This window comes from the organism of the source record quoted next, unplaced genomic scaffold (genome assembly GCF_019419815.1).
Source record: "Pyrus x bretschneideri cultivar Hongxiangsu unplaced genomic scaffold, Pyrus_bretschneideri_v1 Contig3, whole genome shotgun sequence".
NCBI classification, from domain to species: domain Eukaryota; kingdom Viridiplantae; phylum Streptophyta; class Magnoliopsida; order Rosales; family Rosaceae; genus Pyrus; species Pyrus x bretschneideri.
The window spans coordinates 5,555,627-5,569,238 of NW_025999612.1; the positions used below are offsets into that span (position 1 = coordinate 5,555,627).

The 13,612-nt window shown below is 39.1% G+C and overlaps 3 protein-coding genes across 5 annotated transcripts; 2 read left to right on the forward strand and 1 right to left on the reverse strand.

Moving 5' to 3' along the window:
- Positions 1 to 256: 256 nt before the first annotated feature.
- LOC103949235 lies at positions 257 to 4,399 on the forward strand. The gene is made up of 7 exons (XM_009360336.3): positions 257 to 416; positions 847 to 913; positions 1,012 to 1,070; positions 1,182 to 1,271; positions 1,376 to 1,512; positions 3,408 to 3,462; positions 3,902 to 4,399. Exons 2-7 carry the CDS (start codon positions 847 to 849, stop codon positions 4,112 to 4,114), a joined length of 621 nt encoding a protein of 206 aa, XP_009358611.2. The 5' UTR covers positions 257 to 416; the 3' UTR covers positions 4,115 to 4,399.
- Positions 4,400 to 5,703: 1,304 nt separating this feature from the next.
- LOC103949237 lies at positions 5,704 to 10,183 on the forward strand. 2 transcript variants are annotated; one of them, XM_048589503.1, is made up of 13 exons: positions 5,704 to 6,281; positions 6,890 to 7,053; positions 7,281 to 7,358; positions 7,461 to 7,540; positions 7,757 to 7,841; positions 7,947 to 8,366; positions 8,646 to 8,753; positions 9,009 to 9,076; positions 9,206 to 9,293; positions 9,387 to 9,458; positions 9,540 to 9,593; positions 9,697 to 9,795; positions 9,878 to 10,183. In XM_048589503.1, the coding sequence occupies exons 1-12, from the start codon at positions 5,867 to 5,869 to the stop codon at positions 9,775 to 9,777; spliced, it is 1,713 nt and encodes a 570-aa protein (XP_048445460.1). In that variant the 5' UTR covers positions 5,704 to 5,866; the 3' UTR covers positions 9,778 to 9,795; positions 9,878 to 10,183. The 2 variants fall into 2 exon arrangements, with proteins under 2 accessions (XP_048445460.1, XP_009358615.2); XM_009360340.3 differs by having other exon boundaries at positions 5,705 to 6,281; positions 9,697 to 10,183.
- On the reverse strand, positions 10,159 to 12,655 carry LOC103949236 (RNA pseudouridine synthase 3, mitochondrial). 2 transcript variants are annotated; one of them, XM_048589504.1, is made up of 9 exons: positions 12,272 to 12,655; positions 12,131 to 12,184; positions 11,870 to 12,028; positions 11,705 to 11,752; positions 11,518 to 11,598; positions 11,191 to 11,307; positions 10,970 to 11,071; positions 10,737 to 10,895; positions 10,159 to 10,660 (listed from the first exon to the last, which is right to left on the reverse strand). In XM_048589504.1, the coding sequence occupies exons 1-9, from the start codon at positions 12,581 to 12,583 to the stop codon at positions 10,286 to 10,288; spliced, it is 1,407 nt and encodes a 468-aa protein (XP_048445461.1). In that variant the 5' UTR covers positions 12,584 to 12,655; the 3' UTR covers positions 10,159 to 10,285. The 2 variants fall into 2 exon arrangements, with proteins under 2 accessions (XP_048445461.1, XP_009358613.2); XM_009360338.3 differs by having other exon boundaries at positions 12,131 to 12,190; positions 12,272 to 12,648.
- Positions 12,656 to 13,612: the final 957 nt, after the last annotated feature.

Here is a 13,612-nt window from a genome sequence, read left to right on the forward strand (position 1 = left end):
AATAAATGATTGAGGGGACTTTATTTAACCCGTTCAATTAAAAATGATGTATAAGTATAGTATAATACTATTTTATTTAAAATTAATTTTTTACAGAGTTATAATTCGAAACAAAACTATATTTAGCCTTTTTTTCGATTATATATGATCATATGTATCATTAACCTAAGTTGACACATCCAATGCCAAGTCAGCATGGGCCTGTATTTAAATCACAGCCCATTTATCTCTCTCATTGGATTCCCAAAATTCAAGACATCCAGCGGTATCACACCTTTAACCGGCCTTTCTCTATAAATACCTCCCTCTCTCTCTCTCTCTCATCTCTGTGTCTCCCCAAAGCCCTAACCCTAATTTCGTACAATATCTCCGCTCGATTCACGATTCGCAATCGAATTTCTGCGCTCCAATAACCGGTAAGATTTCGTTTCCAAAGTCTCTGTAATGTTGTGTTCATTGCTGCAAGGTTTTGCAGCTTCCAGCTGAAGTTTTAGATGCATTATCGCTTTGGTTTCTGAGAAAAAATTGAGGGAAAGCAATTTGACTTTTCCATGCGTTAGTTTTAGTTGCGATTGAGGGCTTAAAAGTTAGAGTCTTTGGATCCGATTTAGGTATTTTTAGGGTTTTTTACTGAACGAATAATAAACTTGATATTTTATTTTGATTTCTGTTTCTGATTTTTATTACTTTCTTAGTACCCCAAGCAGTATTATTGTTTTATTTTGATCTTCGGTTATAAAATTAACTTTTTTCATGATTGTTTGGGTTTATTATCGCATCTAGGGTTTATTGTCATGCTTTTTCTGTCGATTTAGATGTGTGAACTTATTTTTTGGTTTTCTGCAGATGGCGACAAAACCACTTACAACTGAAGCAATTGCTCTTACAGAGAAGAAGATGGACATGACATTGGGTATGCTTTCGTACTCCCGCTAGTCGATTTAAGATAATTGTGCTTTCTCTTTTTTTCAACCCTTTCGTGTTAACCTGTGGTGATGTTTGATGATGTAGAGGATATCATTAAAATGTCGAAAGTTGCTCCCAAGGGTAAGAACCAGCGGAGAGCTTCGGTAAGTTTCTTTCTCTTACTCTTTCCTATTTAAAAAAAAAAAAAAGAAAATTTATTTCTTAAATATTCTTGTAGAACAAATTGTTGAGTAGTATCAAATTTCTCCATGCAGAATAAATCTCAGAATTTTGCAAAGGTTGCTGCTCAAGATAAACCAACAAAGCTGCGGCGCTTTATGGACTCAAGATCTTCCATTAGACAGGTAAGGATGATATTTCAAAGTTGAATTCTCATAATTTTTTGGATTATGATGTGCAATGTCACTAATGTTTTTGTTTCTTCATTTGATTCTATTATGGTAACCAGGGGGTTCTAGCTCAGAGAAGGTCAAATTTTCAGAGAAACCAATTCCCCATAGCAGCTGAGGCTGCGCGAAGGGCAGCAGTTGCTCCTCCTCGCAATAGAGCTTTTAATCGTAACCGGGTGCCCAACTGGAAACCAAGGTATGCTTGTAATTACCTTCTATCTTTTGAGTATGAAAATTCTTATTGGTTTTTAGTTCTTAAGTCTTGGCGGGTCCCCATAATTTGTACCTAATGTTATTATTTGATTGTGAATATACCACAGGTAAATATTGGTGCTTCTATTATTAGTGATGACCTTCTGCCATTTGCCTCGGATAAAACATTTCAACTCCCATTATTTTGGAACTCCTGCATCTGTTTTGTTGATTCAGCAAGCAGTCATTTTGGGAGTGTGTCAACTTGTTGATTGTTTCTGTAGATGCCATCGACAATAGTATATCTGCATCTGCATTATAAATTCTGTGCTTCTGATCTGCAAAGTTTGCCATATGTTGAGTGGTCCATCTCTTATGATAAAGGGATATTCTTACAACTGGAGAAGTGTGGGGTTAAGTTGAATGTTCAGTAATGGGATCACAAGACTTGGATAGCAATAAGTTTTGCAGGAGAAGGAAAAAATTCAACTCAGTTTGTGTACTTGATGTGTGTAGTATGTAGTGCGGGCATTTGCAACATATTTTAGAGGATGTACTGACTACCGAGGACTACTAACCGTTGTGCATTCTAAGTTGCTCAATGCTTGCTAGGATTAACTTGTTTACATGTTATTCTATGTCAAGTCGGTGTTCTGTAGTTCCCTTTACGGGTCTGGAAGTTGACACACATTCCTTGGTTTTGAATTGAAGTTATCACTTTGTCCAGTTTTTCAGTTCATGCTGAATGTGCTGGCTTTCCTGCAAGCTTGTGAGTCACTAGTCCTTGGGATTTGATAAGTCCAGCTATCCAACCCATCCTTGGTTTTGAATTGAAGTTATCACTCTGTCCAGTTTTTCAGTTCATGCTGAATGTGCTGGCTTTCCTGCAAGCTTGTGAGTCACTAGTCCGTGGGATGTGATAAGTCCAGCTATCCAACCCATTTTCCTTTAATCTCTTCAGTTCTTGGCCTTGCAAATAAGTATTAAAAGATGTTTATGATCCGGGAGGCAATTGTTGAGGGTTCAGTTTCATTGTTGTGAGACATAGGGGATTCAGGAGGCTTCTGATTGATGGAAACTTTCACTGTTTCTAGTTTATGCTGACTTATACTTCACTGCACTCTTTGTTTCCTCTGGTTTCTTGACGTCTAAATGGATTATTGAGTCTCTTCTACTTTAACGTGCCATGGGCTGGAATTAAAATGGATAGTTGGGGAACCAAGCATCACTTCCAGATTACAAATGAAAAACTAAGCAAAAGTTGTGTTTGAGGTTTTTTCTGTATAGAAGTTTTGTTGCTTTGGTTGGAAGCTGTGTTGGTCCTGTAGCATGCTTTGTGGTATACAAGTGGTTCAAGAATCCATAACTTGTCTCGAGTAGGGCTTCCATTCACGACGTGTTTTCCTGCTTAAGCGGGGATGGGAAGTTCCTTTGGGAAGACATTTTGTTTATTTGACTGAATGGACTGTTCATTTAAATGATTGGAAGACGGAACCCTCTGTTGTGATTTCACCTATTCTGCTCCATGTAAAGGTCTTTTCTTGAGTGTTTCTGTGGATAATATGTTTTCTTGGTGAGGCTCGAATACAGATTATGGTTTGGTTAGAGAGACCTTCTGCAGATTAAGATGGAGTCACACTGCTGAGAAAACATCATATTTTCCTACGACTGTTTTGTCGTCAAATGGTTTGTCTTGTTAATTGGATTAATTTAGAATTACGATGGTAAGGCACTTTAACCTCTCATCCAGGCGAATGCATATCTACTCGTGATCCTTTTGCAATTACATGGTGTTGGTATAGGCATAGTAATAGCTATCCTCTCTGTTGTCAAAGTTTTCTTTCTGAAGGCACATGGTATTTAATTCCTCAAGCATTTTTTTTCCATTTCTGGATGCAGGGCTGGTGCACCATTTGATCAAAGAAGGGTTGCAAATGTTGGCTTTGGTAGCAAGGTATTATTATTCTTCATTTTGACCTCTGTTATTCTTTCCCATTTGACATGCGTGAGTATTAGTGGGTTTTATAGTAAACGATTGGCTTTCCTTTGTCAAGTGTCTTTCCATCAATGCGGTTGGAGTCATGGCTTCGGGATTCTTTGGTGTATAAGTTCATAGTGTACAGTTCAGTTACTACTGTGGCTTTAGGATTCTTTGGTGCATACACACTATTCTGTTTATTTAGAACTGTGCTTTGGGATTCTTTGGCGTAAGAACACAAGTAGTGTGCAGTACGGTTAAACTGTAGAGTCCCGTACGTGTATGGCATTGGTTGATAGTTGATCATCCGCTAGAAATGGCTTTTAACTTGTATTATTAGTGGTGGTCTGCGTCAGAACTGCTACGTGAAATCATGTTTAATGTCCCGTCTTATTAAGTCTCTATTTTTTGTCAGCTACCACTGCCGCAGCAGCAGCAGCATCAGCACCCTCGGCAGCAAGAGAATGCACTTCCTAAGCAGAGGCCTCAAACACTCGATTTGCTGTTTGCAAACATGAAGGAGCAGAGGATGAAAGCGCAACCACGCCAGAACAATGGCGTACCGCGCACCAATAGGGGTGGCCAGCAGAGGCCCCCTTGGGGAAGAGGCGGACGGTTTGGCAACTAATTCATCATACACAAAAAAAAATGCCCTGCTGGAGAGGTACTATTCTTGGTGAAAGAAAGAAGGCAAGTGCTGGAATTGATGTCTACATCTGGATGCGAGTGTGTAGATGATATGCAGAATGTACTGACCGACTTTTGTCACCTTCATTTTTTCTGTTTTTACGCGACTTTGCAGTACTCAGGGTTTTCTTTTCGTTTCATTTGCCATCAAAAATGTGTGTATAGTAGTGATCTCGTCTGTTGTGAACTAGCAATCCATGCTTTCAAATATATCATTGTTTCTAGATATCGTCAGGTATTTTTACGATTTCTGACCGGATCATTTATAATTGTTTGTTCGATTTCTGATCAAATCAAATTCTTTACTGGTATATGATTTCATCATTTGCCAGTTAAATAATAGCGTAAATTGTAGCAATGATTCCTCAACTTTAATTAAATTGGAGCAATGGTCCGTTACCTAAAAATCCATTATCATTGGTTTCTCAATTCATCAAAATACGTAGCTATGGTTATTTTCGTCAGAATTTTGTTAAAATGAGTTATGTTGGAAGGACTATTGATACAATTGGGGTTTCTCAACTCATCAAAATGTGTAGTTATGGTTAACTTTGTTAGAATTTTGTCAAAATGAGTTATGTTAGAATGATCATTGTTACAATTGGGTTAAAGTTGAGAGATCATTGCTCCAATTGGATTAAAATTAAAGGACCATTTCTCCAATTAGATTAAAGTTAAGGGACCAATAGTAATAGATTTTTAGTCGAGGAACCATAACTGTACGTTTTGATGAGTTGAGGAACCAATGGTAATGAATTTTTAGTTGAAGGATTATTGTTCTGATTAAGTTAAAATTAATAAACCATTACTACAATTTACCCTAAATAATATTGGTTTACAGTGCTCGATCTACCGTCATCGTTCATCCATCCAAAGTCCAAACGCGTATTTAGGGAGACACTAATGAAAAACTACATATTTCTGAGCTTAAGAACTCAACTCATTTGTTTACAATGTAAATATATGATAAGACAATGTTGAAACATTGTTTCAAGCTGTGTTGTCGCTCGGTAGTGTTGAGTGGAAGAGTAATTCAATTAACATGCGACTTAACTCAAAATTATCATTAACTTTGGGACTAAGTACATTCAATCAACATGCAACTTAACTCAAATTATCATTAACTTTGGGACTAAGTACCATCATTTAAGTTTTTTTTACTCAACGCTGTCACGTGATAGAAACAACCCAACACAAGTTTTTTCAGTATACACACAAGTTTTCTTGGTATAAGAAGAGTTACGTATTGGTTTCTCAGCATTGCGAGAAGACAACCACTAGCCTCAAAGCTTAAATCATCGGGGGAAGATGCTAACAATGTATTTTAAGCTTACACATTCTCTCATGTATCATGTTACGCATTAAAATGCCAATGAATAAGAATAAAGACACATGTAAAATTCTTAATCAATTAAGTTACAAACTGCTTACTCGGATAATTTTCTTTAAACGGTGGCCCTAGTCTTCCAATGGTTGAATATTTCCTCATGCTACGTTACCAAAACTTCCATCCATGTCGCTCGTCTTGTCCCAACTCCTAACTTGTAATAACCACCTCTCGTTCCTCATCTTTTATCACCACAAACCCCCTTCGCCCATACATACACAGAGAGATTAGAGATAGATAGAGACCCCCACCATTAGAGACTATACCTCTGTTCTCCACGCTTAATGCTTCGAACCCATCTGACATATGACTCTAATAAACCTCAGCTCCCTCTCCCCATGGCTCTCCCGCCTCTCTCACCACCCTTCTCCGCCCCTTCCCATCTTTCCCACCACCACTTTTTTGTTCAGAAATATTCAATCCACTTCCATCAACTTCTCAAAGCTCCTCAGAGTAAAAGCCTCATTGGGGGAGACCCAAAACGGTAGTGGGTTGGCAGAGGACTCTGTTTCCGAGTTGTTAGATGACGAGTTGCTTAGTGGAGTTTCCGGTGCTAAAGATGCCCAGGAAGCACTCCAGGTGATCGCTGAAATGTCTGACAGAAATGGTGGTTTAGTGAGTGTATCTGATTGTTGTGCTATTATATCGGCCGCCCTTAAGCGGAACAACTCCGACTTGGCTCTCTCTGTTTTCTATGAAATGCGTGCGAGTTTTGATCAAGGTATTGTTCTAGGATGAGTTGTTTTGTATGATAATCCAGCATTTGAACTCAAAAGATTTCAACTTTGGATGTAGAAAGAAATGGGCTTGGCCATTAGTGTTCATCAATGCAAAGTTTTCCTAGCTATTGCACACATATGTATGTACAATAGCACTCGAGCGCTAACCGATTGGTAACTTAATACAGCACTAACCGCTTATTTTGGGTTAGCCCGACAGAGTTTAATCTCATGATTCGAACCCTTCTTATTTTAGGGTCTCATTCAAAAATCGTCCTTGCAAAATTTCACTAAAACGTTTACCCTTATGATTGATTATTGCTATGACCATTTCATTGATTATCGACACCGTGCCCGTATATTTATCTGTTTGTAGTTAGATAACTGAATGGTTTTTTATTTGAATAAGCTTTTAAGGGATGATCTTTGAATGATGAAGTAAACAATGATCGGTTCAGGTCATGGAAAACGTAGTGGATAGGGTCCAGATGAGTGGTTAACACCAAATTATTAACTTACTAACTCGTTAGGCTATAGTGTTTTTTGTACTTTACTTGGTGGGGAAGTTATCTTGGGGCATTGATTTTATTGCTCACTTGCTTTTGGGCAGGTGTTAATGAAAATGGCCCTCTTGTTGAGAGGTGGAAATGGTCCAGACCAGATGTGCGTGTTTACACATCGTTGATTCTGGGTCTAGCTGCATCACTTAGGGTTTCTGATGCCCTTAGGATGATCAACAATGTTTGCCGAGTTGGAGTATCTCCTGCTGAGGAGGTAAAAGCAATTCTTGTTTTGCTTCTGTCTTTCAGCATTTGGATTTGCCCCAAGCAATTATACTTGTAACTTTTAAGGAAACTAGAATTTTTTAATGTATTGAGCTTAAACTTTGGACTCGTAAAATTGGTAGTCAGGAAACATTGTATGCACCTTTTTCTCTTGTTTTCTTTATTCAGATTTTCTTGGCCACATGAAGACCATCCGACTTGTTTTGATGTTTGCAGGTCCCATTTGGGAAGGTTGTTAGGTGTCCTAGCTGTATGATAGCTGTTGCTGTTGCACAGCCACAACATGGTATTCAGGTATGCTTGACGAAAATCTTTGAACCCAACTTCTGACAAATAATACCTTAGACGGGATTCTTTGTTCAAACTTCTGCTACTCATGCCACAGTTATTGTGCAGGTAGCGTCGTGTGCAAAGTGCTGCTACCAGTATGAACTTATTTCTGGCAACATAACTAGTATTGAGTCGGAAGAAATCAGGTTGGAATTCGTATCTGCTTTAAATTTAGCAATATCTATAGTCTATCTATGCTTGTGAACATAGCCAAAAGCATTTGTATTAACTAGTGTTATTCATTTTGAATATACATCAAACTTATCCCATGTTAATTCTATGTCAATCACACAGCTAATATGTGTGTGGTGTTGATCCTGGGATATTGAATTTTTCTAAGGATCTCCTCGTGACGAACGCAGCATGGATGTTCCGGCTTGGAAAAGGGGACTAAGATTCCTGAACATAATGAAGCAAAGTATTCCTGCGGCTGTCCACTCCATTGTGGTATACTATACTCATTCTGAATTTTCAATTTCCGATTTTAGATGCATGGCATTCCTGGACCATGTTGGATTATTGTTGATCATCATTTTCCCTCTCTTGTTTCAGGTACAAACCCCTTCTGGTATGGCACGTACAAACAGGTTTGCTACTGAAACAGTTGATCTCCCAGCACAGGAAGGGGAAAGGGTAACGATTGCTCTAGCTGCTCCATCAAGTGTATACAGAGAGGTCGGTCCCTTAAAATTTAGTCCTAAGGCCCCAAATTTTTACCCTGGGGAGCCTATCTACTTGACAAACCATGAAGATGACCGGGAGTCAAAACTATTAAGAGCCCCTATAAAGGATGGAGGATCGTTGCTAACTAACCCCTCCATCCTTTTTCCAATTGTTGCGGTTGTGGCCTCTGGAAATGCCGCCTCCGGAGTTATAGACCCCACCTTCCCCCAATTCCTTCCAGTTGCTGCAGTAGCGTCTCTTGCTGTTGGAGTTACTCTGAACAAATTTGTTGTCCCCCAATTAAATCGTGTAAGCAGTAAGCCAGTTTTTTCTTCTATAATAACTGTAATTGGTGATTCCCGAATCGCATCCTCACTGTTTTGAAAAGGAAAGGAAAAAAAATTTTGCTCTTGCGATTTCAGGTTCCTCGCGACTAGTATTTGTTGCCTTCATTGAGGATCTAACTTTTAAATTCCTAAGTTATTCTAGATGTTTTTGGGTGATGCAAGTAGTTTTGTTTGCTCAATCTATATATTTTAGTTTGAACTGAGAAATGGATGTTGTTCTTATACTTGATTGATTTGTCAGCTTCCTCGGAGAATAGTGGATACAGTTGCCATCAAGCAGCAACTTTTATCGCAATATGACACACTCCAATCTCGTATAAAGGGCCTAAAAGAATCTGCTGAAAAAGAGGTAAGCTCCATGCTAGTTGTGGGTCTTTAGTAAACTTTTCAAGTGAGTAGCTTTATGATCATAAAAGGTGACCTAGTCTCTACAAATCCGAAGAAATTTTTCAAAATAGTTGCTTACAGAGGTATTCATCAATGACAGAAATTGTCATTCAACGATTTTGTGGCACCAATCACTTTTTGCACTTTTCTTTTTGTTGCATAAGTTAACAGAACGTATTGAAGATATAAGATAGATGATCACTTATTTCCTGTCCAGGTCTGGATGTTGGCTCGGATGTGCCAACTTGAGAACAAAATCGTTGCTGTAGGAGAGCCTTCTTATCGGTATAACTCTTTAAAACTTTTGCTCTTCCTTTAAGTGATGCAGCGAATAGCAAGTTAGCATCGCCTGTGTGTTAGAAATTTTTATCTGATGTACTTCACTAGTCTGATTTTATTTTTTTTAATATCTAGTGCTCGAAGAAGTAAAGTCAAAAGGGTTCGAGAAGGCTTGGAAAATTCTCTCAGGGGACGGATTGAACTTATTGACAGCTATGCAAGGGTATATTTTCTCTTTAGAGTTTAGACACAACTTAGCCACCCCTCTCCCCAAAATATGTTATCAACTAATATAGTGATGCCATCCGCTTATCAGATTTCTTCAATGATCGAAATTGAGGTAGAACTGGACTCCGATGTTCTTGCTGCTGAAGCAGCAAGCAATGTGGTAAGATCAAACTGATTACATAGTTGTTCCTCCCCCTTTACATGCCTTTACACAAGTTAACGAGGCGGTTCTTGTTCACAGGAAAATATTGCTGAACAGATACAGCAAACCATGGAGCTAGAAAATCTTGAAGAGGCATCCCCTTTCACTTGGAATTCTTTCTTTTTTGTAACCTAAAGAACGAATATTGCATTCCTCTGATCCATGTTGTTTGTGTACCGGTTATTTTTCTCTACAGAGATGGAGAATACAAGTTGAAGCAAATGATGAGGCAGAAAGACTTCTTAGTTCCCAACCGATGCCGACAGAACAGGTTTAGGATTTTTCTCCAAAAATGGTAATGTCATATCTCTACTCCAACGTTGTCTCTGGTTGAATTAACGATGTACGATTCTTAACAAGCCCTGCAATTGTCGAAGGGAATCAATATTAAGCATGAATCCGGGAAAGGAGGATGGTCAGTTCATGTAAGTGCTGCTTGTTCATGTCCTGCCGGAGATCGTCTTCGTGACACTCGGTAAATTTCGGTGTTTGTTTTACGAAGGCATTTCGTGTCAAGGGAGAATTAATGCTATTGTTCGTTACAAATTTCAAATTAATCACCACTATGAATAAAGGTTCAGACATTGTTTCAATTTAATTGACATGTTGAAACATTGATCGTTGATCGTTGTTATTAGTTTTCGTCAACTCTGAAAGCAATCATAAAATTCGATTCTTCGTAATAATTTGTTAGGCAACAAATTTACATACAATTAGAGCTGGACAGTACCAAAATCATGTTTACAGTATCCAAAATCAGGTTCTAAAACGCAACCTGCCCTTCTTTATACTAAGTAGGATGACATGAGATTCCAACTAATTTTCATGTGGGAAGGCATCAATGCACAAAACCGAAGGAGATCTGGTTTTGAAACAACTGCAGGGTGCTGGTCGTCCAGCTTCTCATCCAATAACAGCAGGAACTTGGCAATATTCGGAAGAACGAGCTCTCTACAGTGTAGATGTAACAGAGGAACTTTTGACAGAACACTTCCCTTCTGCACATCCAGGCCTGCTGGCCTCCGCAACTTGTATGGTAGCCCAGATGTTGGCTCGATATCAACTTGAGGTATTTGTTTCCATCTCTTGTGCACAAACCACCCGTACTTAAAGTCACCCACAATTGGTGTGCCAAGGGCTTCAGCACAATGGACACGGAGCTGTACAAATGCAGAAGAAATGAAATCAGTGACACCCCAAAATTCAGTATCGGCCAATGTTTACTTTACTTTATACCTGATGCTTCCGACTAGTGAGTGGACGTAACTCAATCCATGAGCATCCATTTATCGTAGGACCAAGTACCCGGTATTGAGTTATAGCCTGTTGGGAAGTTTGGAACCCTGATTGATGAGCCAAGATGACCCTCTCTGTCTTCCCATCGTCAAGAACAACCTGCAAACACATTTTTTCTTTAACACATTAGAAATTAGAAACTATGAAACTGAATTTAAACAGAGATAGAGAACCTTTGTAAGAGGAGCACAGATCAAGCCTTCCTTCTCCTTCGGAGAGCCAATGACCAATGCCCAATAACTCTGATATTTTGCATCGCATGCATCGTTCCATGCCTAAAATTACCCAGAATCATATCAGCCTTAAGAATAAAATTTGTTACCATAATTTAATATCCGATATTAGATGTCACTGCTTGGTATAACAGAGTGCATGGCAATGTGAGGTATGTTACCTTGCACGGCGATTTTCCTTTATTGATGTCAGTGTATAACCATTGCAGAAGAGAAACACTCTCTCTTGTTCTCCCCATTAAGTGGAGGCCACTGCTCTCTGTGTCAAGCCGATGAACCTGATATGAATATGCACACCGAAAACAAGATAATCAACAAGCGCTAAATGTATTGGAGAATGAAATAAGTTCAAAGGAAAACAAGAATCCTACACTGCTCATGCAAACAGTTTAATAATACAACTAGTCATTACGATATGAAGGAACAAATTTGCTTCTTAGTCTTCCCCACAATTTTATTTGAAAGGAGTCACAAAATTAAAATCATACCAACTTAGGACCTTCTTTACAATCATAAGACAACGCTGCCGCTGCCAATGCATCCATGCCATTATGTACAGGCAGATTACCCTAGCAAAACCATTTGACCTTCAGAAATCAAACGGTAACATTAAGCTGGTAAAATAAAACAGTAGAACACTGAACACACGTCGAACGGAACTGTATAGATTCCAACCTTGACTGGCAATTTCGGGGGCTTGTTCAACACGATGATAGCAGAGTCCTGAAAATTCACAAAAAACAACAGTAAGAAACAAAAACGCACTGAAAAAAACAAAATGCCTGCACTTAAAACATCAAACAAACAAAGACTAAGTAGGAATTAAACTCAAAAACATGCCTTGTACTTGACAAGCCTCTGCAAGTATTTAATCTCATCAGCATTCGGGTTTAATGTTCCGCTTGGAATGCAGTCGAATCTCCTCGAAACCCTACTCTCGGCAACCGAAACCGGCACAAACACTCTTGCCCCAACATCTACTACATCACTAGGCCTAATCTATTTGCAAATGAATTGAAACCCGCATCAAAATTCAATCCAACACAAATCCAAAAGCTCAAGCTACTGAAAGATTGCAAATTTACAAGCAAGCATCGTTACCTGTCTCATGGGTTTCATTCGCCCTTCCTTTTCAATCAAATTTGGGCATTCCATCTGAACCTATGAAATTCAAAAGATTAAATAATTACATCTTTTTGAAAATTAAATTTAAAAATAATTACGCTCCAGTAGTTCACTCACAAGGCCTTTGTTGAAGTGGGACTGAATGGCAGAGTCACGAATCTCGTCGAAGTAATACTTAACCCAGCTGACGGCGGTGACGCGCGAAACGGCGCCGTCTTCGTGCGACCTCTTCCCCGGCAAAGGGTGGCCGGGAAAAGGCGGCAAAGACAGGAGTTGCCTCGGCTTCGGGCCTTCCTTCGGCGGGCCCAATCTAGCCACGTGGTTTGACACCCGGATGAGCGGCTCGCCGCCTGTGGGCGGCGGAGGGCATATTCGAGAATATTCCCTCGGGGATACGTGGCGGTAGGGGACGCGGGTGCTCCTCCACATCGTTTTACATGTTGAAGAAATGAGCGAAGGACGACTCTCAGGCGACGACACAGGGACCGGAAGAAGAGAAGAGAATATTTATGGGCCGAAACCTTTGGGCTTGATTGGGCCGGATTTGGGCCTATGAGCTTTGTGAGTTTGGGCTACCGGACTCAATAATTTGGTTTACGACAGGGAATGATTTGTCGTATTTGAGCATATGGGGTGTAAACAGGTGTGACATTTGGCTGAAGTGTGATTAATTATTTTGATGAGGAGCTGTAACGTGCATTTGGCCAGCCACGTTTGTCGTAGTGCACAGTACATATTAGCTTTCAATTATTATTATTAGTATTATTATTATTATTATTATTATTATTATTATTATTATATTTGTTATCTAGTTTTATGTGATGAAGGTCACAAATGTGTGTGAATTGAAATGTCGGAGAAAGGTCTTTGTTACATTTGCGTTGTCGGTTAAACGCGTATGTTACAGTACTTTGAATTTTGCTGCCAAACAATCAACGTGAACAAGTGATTCACATTGATTCAGATCTAGAGGCAGGATCAGGATTCGGATTCAAATTTTGGGGGTTAAAGTGTGGAATGTTTAACTTTTTTAGAAGAAAAATATGTTTTTACTTTGTTCCATGAGTTCGTTGAATATTTGGTGGGCGTGTAGTCGTGAGACGAGTTATGATGCACACAAGTCAACCGATTTTGACTTTTATCGAAGCGATCTATTGACTGTTGTCGAGAGTAACTGTTGACGCAACATGACGAATGCTGCCAATATATGTCTATCAAACATTACATCAAATAATTGGTGAGCATAATAGGAACACATACCAAATATTTGGAAGGTTCCCAAAGATTGTTCACACTTCACAATCGTGTTTCTAGGCCTCCGGGTGATCTAATGACCACCTTGGTTCCTATGTGGACCCGCCCTTTGCTAAGATCCACAATATTATGTTGGCAAATTATTTGACAATAAAATATTATATGCAATCAAATAACATAACAAACGGTATTTACTTTTCACGA

Coding starts and splice junctions, on each gene's coding strand:
- LOC103949237 (XM_048589503.1), top strand. CDS start 5,867: ATGACTCTAATAAACCTCAGCTCCCTCTCCCCATGGCTCTCCCGCCTC. Junction 7,842..7,946: donor CGGCTGTCCACTCCATTGTG/GTATACTATACT, acceptor CTCTTGTTTCAG/GTACAAACCCCTTCTGGTAT. Junction 8,754..9,008: donor AAGAATCTGCTGAAAAAGAG/GTAAGCTCCATG, acceptor TTTCCTGTCCAG/GTCTGGATGTTGGCTCGGAT.
- LOC103949235 (XM_009360336.3), top strand. CDS start 847: ATGGCGACAAAACCACTTACAACTGAAGCAATTGCTCTTACAGAGAAG. Junction 1,272..1,375: donor CAAGATCTTCCATTAGACAG/GTAAGGATGATA, acceptor TATGGTAACCAG/GGGGTTCTAGCTCAGAGAAG. Junction 3,463..3,901: donor ATGTTGGCTTTGGTAGCAAG/GTATTATTATTC, acceptor ATTTTTTGTCAG/CTACCACTGCCGCAGCAGCA.
- LOC103949236 (XM_009360338.3), bottom strand. CDS start 12,583: ATGTGGAGGAGCACCCGCGTCCCCTACCGCCACGTATCCCCGAGGGAA. Junction 12,191..12,271: donor CCCACTTCAACAAAGGCCTT/GTGAGTGAACTA, acceptor TGAATTTCATAG/GTTCAGATGGAATGCCCAAA. Junction 11,599..11,704: donor CCCCGAAATTGCCAGTCAAG/GTTGGAATCTAT, acceptor TGGTTTTGCTAG/GGTAATCTGCCTGTACATAA.